Source organism: Notamacropus eugenii, chromosome 2 (assembly GCF_028372415.1).
Source record: "Notamacropus eugenii isolate mMacEug1 chromosome 2, mMacEug1.pri_v2, whole genome shotgun sequence".
Taxonomy (NCBI): Eukaryota; Metazoa; Chordata; class Mammalia; order Diprotodontia; family Macropodidae; genus Notamacropus; species Notamacropus eugenii.
This window is the reverse complement of record NC_092873.1, coordinates 92006723-92026769: the sequence shown is the minus strand read 5'-3', so window position 1 is coordinate 92026769 and position 20047 is coordinate 92006723. Positions and strand designations below refer to the sequence as shown.

Genomic DNA, 20047 nt, shown 5'->3' with positions numbered 1-20047 from the left:
TTTTTTCCTAGGGAGTTCATTGATGGCTTGTTCAATTTCTTTTTCTGAGATAGGGTTGTTTAAGTATTCAACTTCCTCTTCTGTTAATCTGGGCAATTTGTATTTTTTAAAATATTCATCCATCTCATTTAGATTATCGAATTTGTGGGCATAAAGTTGGGCAAAGTAGTTTCTAATTATTGTTTTAATTTCCTCCTCATTGGAGGTGAGTGTACCCCTTTCATTTTTAATATTAGTAATTTGGTTTTCTTCTTTCTTTTTTTTAATCAGATTGACCAAAGGTTTATCAATTTTATTAGTTTTTTCATAAAACCAACTATTGGTTTTATTTATTAATTCAATAGTTTTCTTAATTTCAATTTTATTAATCTCTCCTTTGGTTTTCAGTATTTCTAATTTGGTATTTACTTGGGGATTTTCAATTTGTTCTTTTTCTAGCTTTTTCAACTGCAAGCCTAAGTCATTGATCTCCTCTTTCTCTATTTTATTTATGTAAGCATTCAGAGATATAAAACTTCCCCTAATAACTGCTTTTGCAGTATCCCATAAGTTTTGGTATGTTGTCTCACTATTGTCATTCTCTCGAATGAAATTGTTCTTATTGAGTTTTTAGATCCTTTTTGAGCACCTCTAGGAATTGGTTTTTCTTTGAAGCTTTGTTTGTAGTTGTTTTGAGTCTGTTGTCATTCTGAGTCTGTGATTTCCTTGTCACCACAGACACTTTTTATGGTTAGGTTTTGGTTTCTGTTTGTCTGGTCCTTTTTCTAGCCTGTTTTTTACGTTAACTTTATACTAAGGTTGGGCTCTGCTCCTGGAGTGGAGGGGGCACCGTCCCAAGCTTCAGGTTTTTTGTTCAGCTGTTTTCAGTAATAGTTCTAAGGGTTTGTAAGTTTTCAGTTCTTCCAAGGTAGTATGATCTAAGGAGAGATGTGGTCACTGCACTCCTGGCATGTGCTCTGGTCTTTGAGCAATCACAAACTTTTCTGCCCTGGAATTGTGACCATGGTGTCTATTCCCCTGTGTCTCTTATGGCCACATGTGTGTTAGGGTTCCTTCTCACCCTGGGACTGGGACCCGGGGCTGGCAGCTGCATCCACATATGGTCAGTGCATCTGCAGCCAGTTGCAGCAAAGGGTCCCCTGTAATTGCCTTCTGACCAGTTGTCTGACTTCTTTACTGTTTGTGGACTGAGAACTCCAGAAGCTGCTTGCAATTCAATTGTCCCCTAGGCCTGCTGCTGGCTTACCAGACTTGGCCTGTGCTAGATTGGGCTCCACTCTCACCTCAATGAGAAAGACCTTTCCTGTTGGCCTTTTAAATTGTCTTGGGCTAGAAATTTTTTTTATCTGTTCTTTTATGGGTTCTGCCACTCCAGAAATTGTTTTGAGTCTTTATTTTAAAGTTGTTTGGAGGAGAATTTGGGAGAGCTGAGGAGAGTCCCTGCCCTTATTCTGCCATCTTGGTTCCACCCTGCTTCCCCCATTAATATTGATTAGAGAAATACATATTAAAACAACTCTGAGGTTCTGCTTCATATCTTTCAGAAATGACAGGTGCTAGAGGGAATGAGAGAAAATAGGTACGCTAATAACAATAGTTATTGTTGGAAAAGTGAACTGGCTCAGCTGTTCTGGAGAACAATTTGGAACTACGCCCCAAGGGCTATAAAACTCTGCATACCTTTGACCCAGTGATAGTACTGCTAGATCTGTATACCAAAGAAATCAAAGCGAAAAAGGACCTATATGTACAAAAATATTTATGGCAGCCTTTTTTCTGATAGCAAAGAATTGGAAATTGAGGGAGTGCTCATCAGTTAGGGAATAAACAAGTTGTGGCATATGATGTGATAAGAATATGTGTATAAGAAATAATGAGGGGAGTGGTTTCAAAAGAAACATGGGAAGACCTATATAAACTGATGCAGTATGCAGTGAGAAGAACTGGGTGATCATCGTGCACAATAACAGTTGTTATAATGACGATCAACTGGGAAAGACTTGGCTACTAAGATCAATGCAGACATCCAAGACAGTTCCAAAGGACTCATGGTGAAAAAATGCTATCCACCTCCAGAGAGAGAACTGATGAACTCTGAGTACAAATTGAAGTATGGTTTCCTCACTCTTTCTTGCTTTTTTAAAAAAATATATGACTAATATGGAAACATGTTTTTCATGATTTCACATGTATAATTGATATCATATTGCTTGCCTTCTTAGTGAGAGGGGAAGGGGTGAGAGGGAAGGAGAGAATTTGGAACTCAAAATTTTATTTAGAAAAAAAATTAAGTCCATCCCAAAATTACATGGGCCTCCTCTAGGAAGCCTCCCCAGTCTTCCCAGTTTATAACAACTTTCCTCCTCAGGCTTCACATTATCACTTATTTTGTGACTGATGAACTTTTATTGTAATATGTATTTTAAAGAGCAGTTGTAGCTTTTTGCTACTTTGTGAGCTTCTTGAGGTTATGGAATATGTCTTACCTAATCTTTGTATTTTCCTCAGCACCAAGCCCAGTGTTCTGTACACACCAGGAACTTAGTATTTATTGGTTGGTTAATTGATTGCCGCAGTCAGGCCCCCTTGTCTTTGCTGTTGCATTTTGCTCTGGTACTGCTCAGAACTCCTTTGGCCAATGCCTTCTCTGGTCACTTTGTCCATCACTCTTCCAGGCAATGTGACTTTGCCTTCTTCATGAGGAGAGCTGCAGAGAAGGCTTCTAGCTCCCTGAAGACCCCTCCTCTTCCTAGCAGTACAGAGATTGTGGAGTGGCCTTCCCAGTTCTGAGGCTACACAGAGCTAAGTTTTGGGGAGTCTGGCCCTCATCTGAAACAGTTCTGGCTACCTCCTTAGATATCAGTGGGATAGATCGAGCACTGAGAAGGCCAGGGCATATCCCCTCTTCCTATTCCCTCCTTGGGTGCTCTATGCCAAATTGAAAGGTATTCTCCTCCCACTCACTCTCCCCCCAAGATTTATCCATCAGGGCATCACTGGATATCTCACTTTAGTCTAATTAGAATAAATAAAGCATACCTTAAATACACTTATTTTTTGAATGGCAATTCTCCTTTATCCTCTACAGAGAACATTTGGTAAATGAATTATGCCACACTTTAGAATTACAAAAGCATTTATATTAATTATCTAATTTGATTCTCACAGAAATCTTGTGAAGTAGGTATTGAAAATATTATCCCTGGGCAAGATATTTCACCTCCTCCAATCCTTGGTTTTTTATCTATAAAAATGAAGAGGTTGAACTGGAGGATTTCTTAGGGTCTTTTTCAACTCTAATATACTATTATTTTTATAGAGGAGGAAACAGGTTCAGATTAAGTCACAGAACCGCTCCAGTCATTGACTATGCTATGTGATTTCTAAATGTTTTCCAACCATTTCTTTAATCATGTAAAAATTTCCCAGGAACAAAAATCAAACTCATTGCCCTTTGATTTGCAGACTCTGCTCTGCTCCATTTTCCCTTCTGTAGCCTTGTGGTACATCTCTGATTTTTCCACAACTTTCAGACACCATTGATAGTGGCTCAGTAATCACGTCTTCTATTCTCTGGTGCCCTACAATGTGGTTTATATGGGGCAAGTGACTTAAGTTCTCCCAGGGCAGCCAAGTACCCCCTCACTGTACTGACCTGTCCTGTATTTATTTATGCTACCCAATCACAAATGGGCCTTCCTGTTGCCCACCAGTTCTGTGCTCCTCTTTGATGGATTGTCTTAAGTTACCCACAGTGGTTTTCAACCCTCTTCTTCTCAGGTCACCTATGTCATTCCCCTCCCCCTCTCATGCCACATTATTCATTGAAAAAATGGAATTCTCTTTCCTCCCCAATTCCATATTAGAGATTTCTTCAACATCATCCATTACCCTGTCCTCCTTTCCTCTTGGTCTCAGAGAATAAGGTGGCCTTTCTCCTCAGTAACATCCTCTCCATTTATACCCTTTATCTCATCCCCTACTATCTTTTCTAGGAGGCTTCCTTCCTGTCATTCTCTCTTCTCCTCTTATGCACTGGCCCCTTCTCTGCTGCTTAAAAACATTTCCAGATTGCCCTCATCCTTGAAAAACCTTCACTTGACCCTAGCTATCATCTCTCTTCGTTGACACTGTCAGACTCCTGGCACTTCTCAGCCCTGCTACATCTGGCTGCTCTCCCCGCAAATGGACTGAAATGACTATTTTTTCTTGTTAGTAATTTATTTTTGCCCCAATTACATGTAAGAACATTTTTTAACATTTGATCTTTTTTTTTAAGTTTTGAGTTCCAAGTTCTACCCTTTCCTTTCTCCTCTCCCCACTCCCTGAGATGGTAAGCAATCTGATATAGGTTATATATATGCAATGATGTAAAACATATTTCCATATAGTCACTTTGTGGAAGAAAATTCGAACAAAAGAAATGAAAGAAGCGAAGAAAGTGAAACATAGTATGCTTCAGTCTGTACTCAGATGGCATCAGTTCTTGCTGTGGAGATGGGCAACATTTGTCATCATGAGTCCTTTGGGATTATCTTGGGCCATTGTATTGCTGAGAACAGTTAAGTCCTTCATAGTTGTTCATTGTACAGTATTGCTGTTACGAGCGTACACATTGTTCTGCTCACTTTACTGCATCTGTTCATATAAGTTTTTCCAAGTGACTTTTTTCCAAAATATTTTTATTTCATTAAATATTTCCTAACTAAATGTAAAATATTTTTAATTCATTTTTTTTTTACAATTTTGAGTCCCAAATTCTCTCCCTTATTTCTTGCCTCCTTGAGAAGGCAAGCAATTTGATAATGATTATACATGTGAAGTCATGAAAAATATATTTCCATATTAGTCATATTACAAAAGAAGAAATAGACAACCCCCCCAAGAAAAATAAAGTTAAAAAAAGTATGCTTCAATTTGCATTCAGAGTTCATATATATAATATATATACATATATATTTTTACTTACTTGTGCATGTTGTTTCCATCCTACCCCTTTAAATAAAACATTCGATTCTTGAGGGCAGGGACTATATTTATTTTGGTTCTTTCTCCTTCATACCTGTTTGTACCCTGTTTGGCTCACGGTAGGCACTTAATAAATGCTTTCTGAGTGACTGATCACCATCTCCTTGTTTATCTTGGGCATCTACTCCCTATTAGCTATTTTTGTTCTCTATAATTTAAACACCATTCTCTTTGCAGAAAAAATTGAAACAAAATACATTTTGTGTAGCACTATCAGTATAATTTCCTCATCCACTCTGAATTGTCCTTTCTTTTAACCTCCTCTTTTCCCTGTTATAACAAAAAAAAAGTTTATTTATCTGAACCTCAGTTTCTATATTTATAAGATGGAGATAATACCTAGCACAATTCTTATTGGATCAAATGGTTATAAAATTATATGTTTGTATGATAAATAAAATCATGTGTATTGTGCTTTTTCAGTGATATATAAATAGTATGTATTATTTTGAAAGGAAGGAAACAAACATTTATTAAGCATCTGCTACATGTCAGATTCTGTGCCAAGTGATTTATGAATATTATTTGATTTGGTGCTATTATTATCCCCATTTTACAGTTGAGGAAACTGAGGCAGTAACTTGCCCAGGGTCACAAACCAGAAAGGGTCTGAGACTGGATTTAAACTCAAGTCTTCCTGACTCCAGGCTCAGCACCCCATCCACTGCACTAGCTGTCTACGGAAAAATCATGTGAATTGACTGCATTAATTTTCATTGCAAAGGCTTGTAAGAGAATTAATTGCACAAAGATGGTGAATGACAAAGGCAGAATACTCCTTGGAGCAAATATTAAGATTCACAAGTGTAATTTGATTAAATACATCTTGGAGATGAATTATCTCTTAACAAATTTACGAAATTTTAATAGAAGTGAGAAAACATCATTCAATATATAGTTTTTTGCTTTGCACTCAACTTTTCAAGGTCTCATGATATGAATATAAAGAAGTTAAGCTTTGATGATATCCAATGCCAGTAGTCCCTACCGCAAAAAAACCTTTACTCTTCACAATGTAGCATCAGATTTAAGAAGAGGTGAGTGGGTGATCATGATAATAATGACAATAGCTAAGATTTAGAGAGAGCGCGTTACATGTATTACTCTGGGAGATCGGTGTTCTTATCATCCTCATTTTACAGAAGAGGAAATTGAGGCTAAGACAGGTTGTTACCAGACACATCTTCCTGACATCACATCCAGCATTCAAATCTACTATACCACCTAGCTACCCAGTTGGTGAACCGTGATGATAATTTATATCCAGGCACTTAAAAAATTCTTCTGGTGAAATCGTGTTTATCCGTATTATGGTGTAGGACATCAGAAAGAAGCAGAAAACTAGTCCAGATGTGATCAGGACATTGGTAAGCTGGAGAACTCTGGCGGAGGTTAACCAGGATGAAAGGCCACACCCCAGGACAAGGACTTAGAGGAATCAGGATGTTTAGCCTATGGAAGAGAATGCGCTGGGGAGGTGGGTGGGGGCAACATATTAGCTCCCTTCAAGGATTTAGAAGGCTGTCATGTCATTGTGGAGGAATTAGACTTGTTATTGAGGCTTAGTGAAAGGAAAACCTTGTTAACGATTAGAACTATCCCAAGGTGGAACACCTTTGGAGGCAGTGGGCCTTTTCTCTCAAAAGTTGTCAGATCTGGATGACTATTTAGCAGATATGACACTGCAGAGATTCCTTGTCAGGTATGGGTTGAACTGCATGACCTCTGAGGGCCCTTTGAACTCTTCAAATCCTATGGTTCTGTTTTCAGAGGCTGAACATTAGGTAGCATCATTCTCCACATTACAGTCCCACATGAACAAAGAGCATTAGAGCTGAGAAAAATCTCACTCTTTCCAGAATTTTCAATACAATATTTGCATTCAGCTAGCCTGTGGAAAATCCCTTTACTCAATCTAAATTTGGGATGTAAAGGACTGAGTGGTTCTATGAATAATATTTTAACATTGTGTAAAATCCACTGTGGATTGCTACTGCTCCTTTTTCCAGGTAGCCCTCCACAAGGTCTTTCTGTCACAGAGCTGATGGAGACAGTTAATGGAGTTTCCAAGATGAGCATTGCACATGAAATTGTGGTGAACCAGGATTTCCATATGGAAGAGATGGCCTTATCTCCAGATAGGTAGATGCTTCTCAAAGTTCATTCATTTCTCTCCCTGGCACAGATAGATCTAGAGAACAGGCTCCTTTTGACCAAATTCAAAGTTTCTTTATTTTATAGCATGAACTTAAGTTTTATTCAAATAGGAAAAGATATCCCTAGTGCTTGTGTAATTATTGGTATTGAAGTGTTGAAGAAATATTAACTAAGATCAAATTAATGTCATTACTGTGGGAGTTTGCATTTTGGAATTCCAGTTACTAGTTACTAGTTCATGTAGATTTCAGATTTCAGACAGACCCTGAGGATGTAGCCCCTAGCAGTTTCACATTTACTTTTTTCATTGACTGTAGATCAAACAGGCACCTATTAAAAGATTATTTTTCCAACACTGGTGTTGCCAACTCTACTTACAGTCTGAGATTCCAGTGGAACACTTTGTTTCATACATCACCCTAAATAATGATCCTGTAAATCAATTTTGATAATAAATAATGGCTGTATACCTCAAGCCCCTCCCCCCAGAAGACTCTTATTTTGGGCCGCTCCTTTAGTTTTCAATGCAAATAAGAGTCAATGAGCAGTAATTCCTCTGTCATATTTTTAAAGGTGTCCATTTTTCCCATTTAATATCAAAATATTAGCAAATTTATAGATCTCTTCATTTTGCCTGCCTTTTAGCCCTTTTTAGGTCTTTGCAAGAAAGTGAATTACTGAACTGCCCAGATTATAGTTAATGTAGGTCACCTTGGACATGTGTGAGAGGAGTGTGCCAAACTCAATTGCCCTGGAGCACTAAGGAAGGCTTTATTGAGATTTCCAGTCTAGCACCTGTAGCACTCTTTGTACCCTCCCCTCACCGCCTTCGCTGTCCCTGGAGTTCCAAGTCAACCCTAGGACTGGGCAACTGCTTCTTACAATCAGCAGAGTCGAACTGAGAAAGTGAGCAGCAGAGGAGAGGGAGGGACTCTGACTTGAAACTTTAGGAAAGGTTATGTTTGATGATTGTTGGGGGTAGGGGAGGAAGAGGTAAATCAGAACAAAATGGTGGCACCAGGTTTTCGTTTGTGTTTTGTTAACACCTCAACTAGAGTGTGTTTAATAATGTAAAGGCTGAGTGAGAAAAAAGTGAAAAACTCACAGTTCATCACAGCCACAAGATTGGATCATTCTGGTTACAGTTGTGGGTTTCTAAAAACAGAACAAACAAAATCCAAACCCTTACATCAAAAGAGAACCCTTTTGTCTTCACTTGATACATGTATATCCTTTTGAGGGTGTTCATAAGAATTATGGTTGTGCCCTTTCTATGTGAGGGACTTTCCCTTCTAGCTTGGCCATACTAGAGTGGCTGTCTCGGTGTAAAACTAACTTTTAGACCTTGGGCCCATGTCTGTGACCAGATAGTGATACAATTCCACATACAGGTCATGTCCTTTTCTTGTTAGATTTAGTGCCCTAAACAAAGATCAGGACATTCTAGCCCTGTGGCCATTGTGTAGGTCATGATAGAAAGTGAGCTCCTTTTATCTCCAATGCCCAGCACAGAGCCTGGCACATTTTGTTGTTGTTCAGTCATGTCTGACTCTTAATGACCCTGTGGACCATACTGTCCATGAGGTTTTCTTGGCAAAGATACTGGAGTGGTTTGCCATTTCCTTCTCCAATGAATTAGGCAAACAGAGGTTAAGTGACTTGCCCAGAGTCACACAGCTAGTAAAAGTGTCTGAGGCCAGCTCTGAACTCAGGTCCTCCTGACTCCAGGACCAGTGCTCTATCTGTTGAGCCATCTAGCTGCCTCAAACTATGTGTGTGGTACATAGTTGGTACTTAATAGGCTCTTGCTGACTGAGTGATGAAAAAGTGTGAATTATTCATTTATCCTCTTCCAGTCTGGAAAGCAAGATTAAGGAGACAATGCACAACGCTTTCTGGGACCATCTCCGAGAGCAGCTGGCAGCTACTCCCCCTGACTACACTTATGCTCTGCAGCTTCTGAAAGAAATCAAAGAGGTGAGCCGTTCTGGGGATGGTGCTGGGTCATCTCCTGTGTCAATTCCAGTGTTTGAGGATGGGATCCTTGGTCCAGTGCAATCCCAGTTAATATATAAGCATGCGGCATGATGTTTTCTGTTAAAAACTCAACATTTATTGATGGCCTATGAAGTGCAACGGATTGTACTAGGTTCTTTGGGTGGGAACAAAGATAAGACCTTGACTTTTACAGTGTAGTAGTATGTTTAAGACAAGTATGCCACTATCCACAGTGCTGCCACAAATTTCAGACTACCAGACAACATGCTAGAGATTTCAGAAGTGGCAGAAAGAGCAGCCGTTTAGGAGAATCGGGAAGAACTTTTGGGAAAGAGGTGGCATTTGATTGGCTACAGGATGATCTCATCAGACTCTGCTGACTGAGAGACTTGCTACCTAATGGTCTAGCTGAAAGAACGTTGGCCTAGAATCAGGGACTTTACTCATTCTTGTGGCACTACCTGGCTACGTGGCCTTAGACAGATTACTTCACCTGTCTGTAGAATTTAAAAGGGCAGAGATTTGAGCAGAGTATATTGTATAGGGTATGGGAAAATATCTTCAAAGACACAAAGGTAGGAAGGATACATCTGGGTTGGAGAATAAATCATCGTGCTAGAGGTCTCAGGACTTTGTTCTCTAAGCAATGATTTCTGAGGAGAGGAGTAAGAGGGGTCTGGGTTTTCAGTTTCTTTAGTCCACATCCAAACAGATGCTTCTGAACAAACTCTCTAAGTTTTTTCTATTTCCTGGAAAAGAATACAATATCTGTTAGAACAACATATATTATTTGTTTATATAGCTTATTTGTTATAACAATAAAAAGTGTTTGGGTTCAGCAGAACATTTCAAGTGAATACCAGCACCCTCATTCACCTATCCTAGTGTTTGTGAAAAAAAACCTCCTTTATTAAGGACACCATATCCTCCAGGTGGGACGCAGGCTTAATTTGCAATACTACTCTAATGTAGCCTGTGTAGGAGACAGCATGTATAAACAACACCATTGCCATTACGTGAACATGCACCTCCCAGCCTTCCTGGCTACACAACACTCCAAATCCCACTTTTGGCAGGAGGCTTTTCCTGGTCTGCCCAGCTGCTAGTGCCTTCCCCTCTGAGATTCTCTTAGATTCTCCCCTCTATACACCTCATGTATCTTATATGTACATGGCTCTTTACATATTATCTCCTTCACCGGAGAGTTGCAAGGACTGGTTTTTCACCTTTCTTTGTATGCTTGGGCTTAACACAGCACATAGTGTCTGCTAAATGTTTGCTGATTACTGACAGGAACCTCTATTGGGTTCTTAACCTGTGAACTTGTTTAAAAATTTTTTTTAATAACTGCATTTCAATGTAATTGGTTTCTTTTGTAATCCTATGTTTTGTATCCATTTAAAAATGCATAAAGCCCTCAAGGGCTTCACTAGGCTATCAGAGGGGTTCATGGCACAAAAAAAGTTAACAAGTCATGCACTAAATAGAATCTGTTACAGAGAGGGGGTAACAGTCTCCAGAAAGTCCAGAATCTAAAACTTCTGGGCATCCATAGGAAGGGTTGGTTTTAGCTAAAGATTGATGACTATGCAGAAGTTGTGTTTGGCTAAGCAGTAATGCAGGAAGTGGATTTTCTGTCCTGGGCAGATTCTGTTGTCACTGCTTCTGCCTCGCCAGAGCCGTCTGAAGAGTCAGATTGAAGAAGTGATGGATATGGAGCTTCTCAAGCAGGAAGCTGACCACGGAGCCCTGGATGTCTCCCACCTCTCCACCTACATCCTGAGCATGATGACAATGCTTTGTGCACCAATTCGAGATGAAGAGGTTCAGAAACTTGAGAGCATATCAGATCCTGTGCAACTACTGAGGTGGGAAACTAGAGGTGTTAGCCTCATCTCCTGTGCCAGGAAAATGTTCTGAGGTCACGCTAATTATATTCTCCTAGCTCTGCCAGACCTGATTAAAATGTATTTCTCTTCAGCCTAGAAAGAACCCCAACCAAAGTCCCTGACACAAAATAGCAATGAAATGTTCATACCAACATTTGTATCTCAAAAAAATTCACTTTAAAGGACCAGTAAGTTTAAAGTTCCTTCAAATGCCTGCTGGCTTTTATTTTTCAAGAAAAGTATAGCAGGGTTGATATTTTGCCCTTTTCTCACCTTTGTTTGATAGATCTTCCATGCAAATCCTCTGCCATGTGGAGGTGGTGGTGTGAAAGAGGTCACCCTTGGTTCTTGGCAGCTCAGACAGGTCCTAAATGTTTTTTTCATATGGGTACACTGAGGAGCCCATAGGTCGGTATAATTTTTGAGGACCAGCCCAGGTAAATTGAGAGAGACTTATGTGCAGACTGGCCAGAGTGATTAATTTTTCAGCCATAGCAATTCTCATAGACCATTCATTAAGAACAGTCTATCAAAAGGCTGTGATCTCTGTTGAGAAAGAGAGTACCACATGGACAAAAACATTGATTCCTGAAACAGTGGATTAAGTTCTCTATATACATGCAACTTGTGAACATAATGGAATCCACTGTCTTTCTTCCAGAGAACTAGAGACATTTTTCATTCATAACCTTCTCCTTTACGTAAATACAAATCCTATGAATAGGTAAGAATGGCAATTATCCCTATTTTGTGTATGGAAAAAAACAAAGCCCCCAGAAGTGACAGATTTCAGGTCCATATTTTTCAGTAAGCCCAGAAAAAAATCTAATTATGGGCAGCCAGATGGTGCAGCAGATAACTGGTCAGGCCCGGAGTCAGGAAGACTCATCTTCTTGAGTCCAAATCTGGTGTCATACACTTACTAGCTGCGTGACACTGAGCAAGTCACCAGCAAATTAACCCTGTTTGCCTCAGTGTCCTCATCTGTCAGATGAGCCAAAGAAGGAGATGGCCAGTCACTCCAGTATCTCTGCCAAGAAAAACTGAATAGGGCCACAAAGAGTCAGACGTGGCTGGAAAGCAAGAACAACGAAGAACCTAACTAGAAACAGGACTGAGAAGTGTTATGGTGTAAAGGAACATGTTCTTCTTCAGACCTCATTTTCTTGACTTAATTCATTTGGGTCTACTTTGTTATAGGCTGAGAGTTTGGAGTAGGTTTATTATTTTTGTTTGGAATTATTAAGTTTATAATACATTTGAAAAAATATAGATTTTAATGCCAATTCTGCTATTTACTAGCTGTGTGGCCCTGGATAAGACAATTTACCTCACCACTTTGGGCCTTAGTTTCCTCACCTGTAATTGAGGAATTAGGATTGGACGAGTTCTAAGGTTGCTCCTAGTCCTAAAATTCCATGACACCTAGCCTGGGGCTAGGTTTAATTTTTCATTTCATTTCATTTTAATTTTAATTTTTCATCCCTTCCTCCGGCAGGGAGATATTCCATGTTCTAGGCCTGATGAAAATGGACATGGTGAACTTCACCATCCAGAGTATACGACCACATCTGCAGGAGCACTCGATCCAGTATGAACGGGCCAAATTCCAGGAGCTTCTCCAGAGGATGCCCAGTATGTACAGGAATGGAGGGCAGGAAAGAGCCAATGGTGTGTTTTATGCTTGTGGGATTATAATAGTGTATTTTATGCTCCTAGGTTTGTAAATATGGCTCCCATTTTACAAACACTAGGAACAAAGCTTCTAGCTCACCCACTGGGAAGCAGGCTAGATTGCCGTCAATTACGTTTCACAGATCGTTTCTTTATTGATAATGTGTCTGGGGTGTGTAGAATGTAAGAATCCTATAAATCTTGTTTCCTTGTAGATTTCCTTGATCACACCACAAAGTGGCTAAGCCAAGCAGCTGCTGAAGTCATGACACCCCCTCCAGCACCCTATGACTCTCCAGACCAAATCACTTCTTCACCTGCAGATGAGACAATGAAAGACAATTCTATCATAAGCCCCTCAATGGTGCTAAACCAGGGTTATATGAATCTTCTTCACTGGGACTCTGACAACGAGGAGTTTCCCGAGGTATGGCGGCTGGTGGGAACATTTCATTATTATTTAGTGTCAGGGGCTTCAGGTGGGATCCTTCCCATGCTGACTGCCTGCTGGCTTTTATCTCATCAGACTGTGATGATGGACAGGACCCGGCTGCAGGAGATTCAATGCCAGTTAAATCAGCTGACCATTCTGGCCTCTGTGCTGCTAGTAGCCAACAGTTACTGTGGCCCTAAGTTACTGAGTTCACCTCAGTTTGTGGACAAACTGAAACAAATAATCAAAGTCCTCTTGGAGGGAAATCAGTCAAGGCAAGTAATATAAATCATGATCTTTTCCAGAGACACAGGATGTATTTGGAAAGCAGGAAGTCATTGAATGGTTGTTTACTTTTCATCACATAAATGTTCTTAGGGGTCATTTGAAATTATTGTGCTTTTTTTTTTTGTGACATCTTGGGGGCATGAGAGAACAGTATTATTTTCATTCAAAGTAAGCATCAAGGTATAAAAGATTCCTCTTCTGTCCAGTGGGATGGTGTTGCAAGTCTTGGTAGAGTTGGGTTACTCAGGGGTTAAGTGGTCCATCAGAAAACAGTAATGCCTGTGTTCTCCTCTATGCAGAGGAGAGTCCTAGTTCCTAAGAATATTATAAACAAGATTTGTGGAACTCGTCATAAGAGCTGATGGGCATTCCTAGAGCAGATACTGACATAGTTAGAAGTAAATTTGTCAGTTTTTCTTGTTTTAGGAAAATGGACAAAGTATCATGTGCAATGATTATCCTGGGAGTTCAGAGAACTGGGTTCTATTCCTGGATCCATCACGGACCAGCTGCATTGCCTTGGACACATCACTTAACCTCTGTACCCCAAATTCCTCTTTTGTAAAGGAAGGCCATTGGACTAAGGTATCTGCCAATGCTTCTAAAATTGTCTATGAGAGACGGCTATCTTGATGGTGACCTTCAAACTATGGCATTATACTTATCTGTCATGACCTGCTGTCCTTTGGATGGAAGGGATTGGAATATTTTTTTCATCAGGGCCATTATTCTACATAAGACAGCCTTCCACAGGGCTCAGACTCAGAAATGACTGGCTCTCTGTTTCTTGTGATTCAGGCTCGATGAGGCTTTGCTGAGTATAAGTGACCAAGTGCTTCAGGAAATACAGCAGGCCCTTGTGGACCTGAACCTTCCTGCCCTAAGCAAGGACAACGTGGCTTCCCTGTCAGGTCAGATCCATAGTGTGGCCAAGGAGGACAACTGCGTCCGCAGCATCATTGGTGAGAGATACTTGTAGGCAAAGGCAGATATCCTATCTCCAGCAAGTAGATGGAGAACCATTAAAATTTGCAAGACTCAAGTGTTCTTAGTAGTGCAACTTTGGCCCTTTGGTCATTAGACAAAAAGCTGAGGCTCCCCAGAAAGAGAAATTCTGCTCTGTGGACACCAGGGCTTTCCAGTTAGCAAGATGCTCACTCCAGGTGAGATACGTCGGATCCACTGGATTGCCTTTGGTCTTCTCAGCCCTTCTCCACATTCAGCAGACTAATTTAGACTGCTTTCTATGATTAGAAATTGGTTATTGACTCTACTAGACCTTGTTGCTGTCTTTCATGGAAGGTGTCAGTCTGGTGGTTGTAATCTCTCAGAAACATTTCTATTGTACTTTAGGGACCTGACCATTAAAATGATTTGGCTCAGGCCATTCATTTCAGTTTACATGCCCATCCTTCCTGCCAACTAACTCATCACCCATTGTCTCTCTGGTACAAATGTAGTGCTGCTTCACTGAAGGATTTGTTCTCTAATAGACACCTCTCCTAGTCTAGAACAGAAGCAGTGAATTCTCTCTAACTTAGATTTTATCTAACCTTAATTGCTGCCCAGCTTATGTGCTCTAGTCCTAGGTGTGGGAATAATTATAACATATAATAGAGAGAGTACCAGATATGAGGTCAATCAGAGGCCAAGGGTTGTATCAGTTCTGCTACTTACTGCGGAAGTTCCTAGGTTTTTCTGCCTCTCTGTGCCTCCCTCTCTGTCCTGGTCGTCTCATCATCTCTATTTAGATGATGCTCAAAATTATGTCCCAGTCTTGTTCCTGAGAGCCAGTTCCACATTGTAAACTTGCTTATTGGACATTTTGACCTGAATATCTCGTAGGTGTCCCAAACTCAGTATATACAAAATAGAAGTCATCTTTCCTTCCAAACTCCCTATTTTTCTCAAGGGCACCACCAGTTGAGGGGGTTGAATTAGATAATCTTTAATCCAGGGAGTTTTTAAGGACCCTCCAAGATCTAAATATGATGCTGGAAAAACTTCTAATACTGAATTCAGAATTTAGTATCATGCTATCTCATTTCAGCTGGGCTATACTACGGGAAAGCAAACTTTCTAATTGACTTTTTCTCCTCCTCTCCTCTCTCAGGACTTTTTTGACCCTGCCTCCCATCCCCAACACATCCTCTCAGCTGGGGCTCTGTCTAATACTTGTCCTGGTCACAAAGAAACTGAGACCATTCTGTGAAAGCTTCCCTTCTTCTCTTCCTCTCACATCACTTCCACAGCTTCTCCTGCTGTCTCCTCCTTCAGTCTTGTCTCTTGTGAAGTAACCCTTCTCAGGAAATCCCTTTGCATGCACCTGCCATCTCCGTTCTGTCTTGGGTTTCTCACTCTCTACTGCCTAAAACAAGCATGTTCCTGTCACCCTCATGCTCAGAGAGCCCTTGCTTGATCCCATCTTCTCCCTCTGTAGCCAGGACCCTTGCTTCCTCTCCTCTCCCTCCTTCCTACACTTTGCACTTTGCTTTCCAACTTCATCCTTCAACTGAAGCAGCCCCCTCCAAAGTCATCTCCTAGTGAGCAATCTTGGATCCGCGCAGTATCTGACTCTGTCAGTTGTCCTCTTCTCCTGGACGGTCTCTCTGTGCCATGTTTTCATAATACTTTCTCCTTGTTCTGACTCCTTCGAAGGCTCCTTTGTTGGCTTTTCATTGGTGTCATTCCCACTAACTGTGACTGTCCTCTAAGGCTCCACCCCAGGCCTCTACACTCTGCACTCCCTCTTATCAGCTCCTATGGCTTCAGTTATACTTTCTATGCAGATGATCCCTAGTTATATCCAGCACTAGTTTCTTTCTTGAGTTAATAGTTTCTGCATCTCTAATTGCCTCTTGTACATTTCACATTGGATGTCCAGTACAATCTCCAGCTCTGCAAGTCCAAATCAGAGTTCACCATTTCTCCCCAGCTCGTCCCTCTTCCCATTGCTGTTGGAGGCCCCACCAGTCACTGGTTCATAACCTTGACATGATCCTGTTTTTCACTCTCATCCCACATATCTGATCTGTTGCTAAATTTTGTTGTTTCTACTTTTTCATCTCTTCGATAAATCCTATTCTCTCCTCTCATACTGCCCTCTGACTCGTTCAGGCTCTCATGACCTCTGCCTTGGACTACTGCAGTAAGTTTTCATGCCTGCTCGGTGAGCGTCAGTGATTCTGTTACCTCTGGGATCAAGTAGAAACTCCTGCTTGGAATTTAAAACTTTTCATAACCTGATCGACTCATGTTTCCAGTCTTTTTATTTTCCTTCCTTCTACTCATTCTATAGATGATGGCCTGAGCTTTGGGCATGACAGTCCATCCTGACTATTTCCTGACTTCCTATCAGGCTCTGCTTAAACTTTCTGCTTCAGCCTTTCCTGTCCCCCGTGCCCTGAGTCCTAAACACCCTCCCCTTTCAGATTAGATTCATTACACATATATTTCACATACATTCTGGATATAGCTTCTATATATATCCAGTTATTTATATGTTATCTCCCCTTTGGAAACGTATGCTCCCTGAGAGCAGGGAGTGAGGCTTTGTTTCTGGCCGTTCTTTGTATCTCCAGTGCTTTAGCACAGTGCTGCGTAATAAATAGCATAAGTGCTTAAACAGTGTTTGTTGATGGACTTACAGATCACACCTGTGTTAAACTATTGTCCACCTAAATCGATCCTGCATATAATTGAAAATTTGCTACCTCGCTAATTTCTTTTGGATTTGCTCCATCTTTGGGATCTATATATTAAAACTAAAACACCTCAGTCAAATTGCATGTCTTAACGATGAGTGGGTGAGTGAACACTTTATGCTCACGTTCCTATGTCGTTCTGTGAACAGGTGAGTAGAGGTCAAACATGATTTCCCTCCTTGAACTCTTACTGTCTTGTCAACATTCGCAGATCAACGGATCCGTTTGTTTCTCAAGTGCTGCCTGATCCGGGGTGTGCAGCCTTCTCTAAGAGAACTCCCTGGAGGAATTACTCCTATTGAAGAGGAGCTGGCAGAAATGGGCCAAAGGTTTGCATGCCTGATACATCACAATCAACAAGTATTTGGGCCCTACTATGCTGGCATCTTAAAAAAAGTGCTCTTCTCTCCACAAGAGTCAGAAGCAAGCATGGATTCTACCTGACATCTCGAGTGGAATGCCCTGGTGCGGGGCAAGGAAGAGCAAAGAGCTCTTGTCCATTGCCTATGGTTGACATGACAGCCACACCTCCTCTTCCCCCCTGCAGCCAGGACACCCAGGCTGCATGTTAACACCAAGTTGCCTGAGCCCTTTTACCAATAAATTTCTGAGCTGCAAGAATCATTTGCTCCTGTGCTGGAGCGTTAGGCTTGGCCGCTGGACTCCATCCCACCTGTTGGTTAGTTGAGAAGCTAAAGGGTTTGGACAGCTTTCCATAGCACTTGGGAAATTGACAGGTATTGTTGCTTTGTTAACCTACCCTTATATATAACCCACAAGAAGGACTAGGTAGCCAGAACATCTAGATTCTGTTCCTGGCTGTCATCCTGGATGACAGGGTAGTCTATCCCAAGGGGAAAAGCATTTCACTGCAGTCCATGAGGGCTGTGACTTCACAATCTTTGAATTCTGGGTAGAAAGGTCCTCTGAAAGGCAGAAACTCACTTAATTGCCTTAGGATACTTTTTTGAAGAATTGAGGAAATTTTTCCCCAAGGCTAACTAACCACCCAGTTAGGGCCTTAGGTGGATGCTACACAGTGGAGAGGAAACCAGGGACTGGATCACAAAGGCTTTTCCATCTTCTTATTCTATTGGGTGGTCTGGAAAAAACAGGGCAGAAGAGAGGGGCATTATAAGGGTGTCAGCTGAGGAAATGGGCTCAAATTGTGAGGGACTTCCTCTTCTCAAATGAGTCAGCAGTGGAACAGTTCCTGTTCCTTTCTGATTTTAGCTTAGAATTAAATCTCTGGCATCTGGGGCCATCATTGATATGTGCACAGTTAACATTATACTAAGTGTCCTAGGATACAACTGAGGATAAAATTGGTGCTGAAGGTCCCTCAGGCAAGCATCCTGAACCTCTAACCATGATGTCTACAATTAGGTATCATCATTAAAGAGCTCAAATGGGGCATCTTTTTAAAATGGGCAGCCCTGATAGAAAATGCAGTCTTGGGGGGCGGGGGAGAGGAAGGAAAAGGGGAGGGGAGAGCAGAAGAGAAGGAATAGGGGTAAGAGAAGCAAGAGTTTTTATTCCAGGAAAGAGATTCTTGTGGGGTGAGGAGTATGGTTGGTGGAGAGTGAACTGAAATGAAAATTCTGCCTTTTATAATTAAAACCTGGAATGAATAATTTGAGTTTTTGAGTTGGTCCTCTTGTGTGTCCATATGGAGGAGGTAGATCAGAATCTCCCTAACTCACCACCAAAAATAAAGAGGAAGGAAATCCAGTCATTCTTATCCACTGGCTCTGAGAAACTATTGATGATTAATTAGCACTTGTGAGAGGCAGCATGACAGTGGATAGAAAGCTGACTGTGGAGCCAGGAAGACCCAAGTTCAAATTCTGGTTCTTATACCTCCTCGCTATTAGCCATGGAAAGTCCTTCCATCTCTCAGTGCTCTAGGAAACTCTAAGACTATAAGGTCTAGACCTGCATAGAGGTAGAGAGAGTTTCCTCAAATGGAAGTTTTCTTATACCAGTGAAGTCACAGGTCCAATGTCTATTTCTAACTAGCCCTAATTTACTATGGTGCCTGATGGTTAAGTATGAACTTTCAGGGGCATAATATTTAAAGTGCATTACAAATGAGATGTGCAGTTAGAGAGGACCCTCATCTAGTGGAACCCTTTTGCTTTATAAATGAAGACACTGAAGTACAGAGAAATTTAGTGACTTAACCAAGGTCACACAGGTGGTAACTTGCCAAGCCTGGATATGAACCCAGGGCCCTTTGACTTCAAATCCTGCACCCTTTCCACTTACTTGATGATGGATTCACTACAGGATCATTTCCTCTTTGAGATCTATGCAAAGCACAGATTGACTTGTACTAAACAGTGCCTATTCCTGAATTCAGAGAAAACTCATGCTTTGGAGGTTTAATCCAGTCAGAGACTGAGGCTAATTTGCAGGTATGGGTAAGTTGGGCTACTGAAAGATAGAATCCGGCCTCAGACAAGCAGAGTGACCCTGGGCAAGTCACTTAATCTGTTTATCTGTTTCCTCATTTGTAAAATGGGCATAACAAATAGTACCTACCTCCTAGGGTTGTTGTGAGGATCAAATGACACAACTGCAAAGCACTTACTACAGTGCCTGGCACGCAGGAGGCACCATATAAATGTTAGCTGCTATTTATTATTTAGCAAAGCTGTTTCTTTAGAATGGTGTAAGTTGTCTCAAACTAACTGGGGAGCAGAGAATCTATACTTTGGATTTCTTGCTGAGAGGAAAAAAAGCTCATATAGACTGTTAGAGCAGGAAGGAACCTTGCAGATCATTTAGTCTAACCCTCTCCATTTCACAGGAGAAGAACTGAGGACAGATACTAATGGCAGATCCTGGACTGGTACCAGAGGTGGGGGAGGGCC

General features: G+C 41.0%; 1 protein-coding gene across 12 annotated transcripts in view; it reads left to right on the top strand.

Annotated features, from left to right (window-relative positions):
- Positions 1-17792, top strand: part of TCP11 (t-complex 11) — a 41629-nt gene extending 23837 nt beyond the window's left edge. For 4 of the 12 annotated variants that reach the window (XM_072641827.1, XM_072641836.1, XM_072641832.1 and 1 more), the window contains 8 exons: positions 7038-7170; positions 9042-9162; positions 10831-11051; positions 12571-12707; positions 12962-13173; positions 13273-13454; positions 14266-14429; positions 17383-17792. In XM_072641827.1, the coding sequence (XP_072497928.1) occupies positions 7038-7170; positions 9042-9162; positions 10831-11051; positions 12571-12707; positions 12962-13173; positions 13273-13454; positions 14266-14429; positions 17383-17615 (1403 nt within the window). In that variant the 3' untranslated portion in view covers positions 17616-17792. Of the gene's footprint in view, positions 1-5954; positions 6066-6170; positions 6396-7037; positions 7171-9041; positions 9163-10830; positions 11052-12570; positions 12708-12961; positions 13174-13272; positions 13455-14265; positions 14430-17382 lie in introns of all 12 variants that reach the window. The other 8 variants (XM_072641829.1, XM_072641830.1, XM_072641834.1 and 5 more) reach the window with 7 other exon arrangements.
- The last annotated feature ends 2255 nt before the right edge of the window (positions 17793-20047 follow it).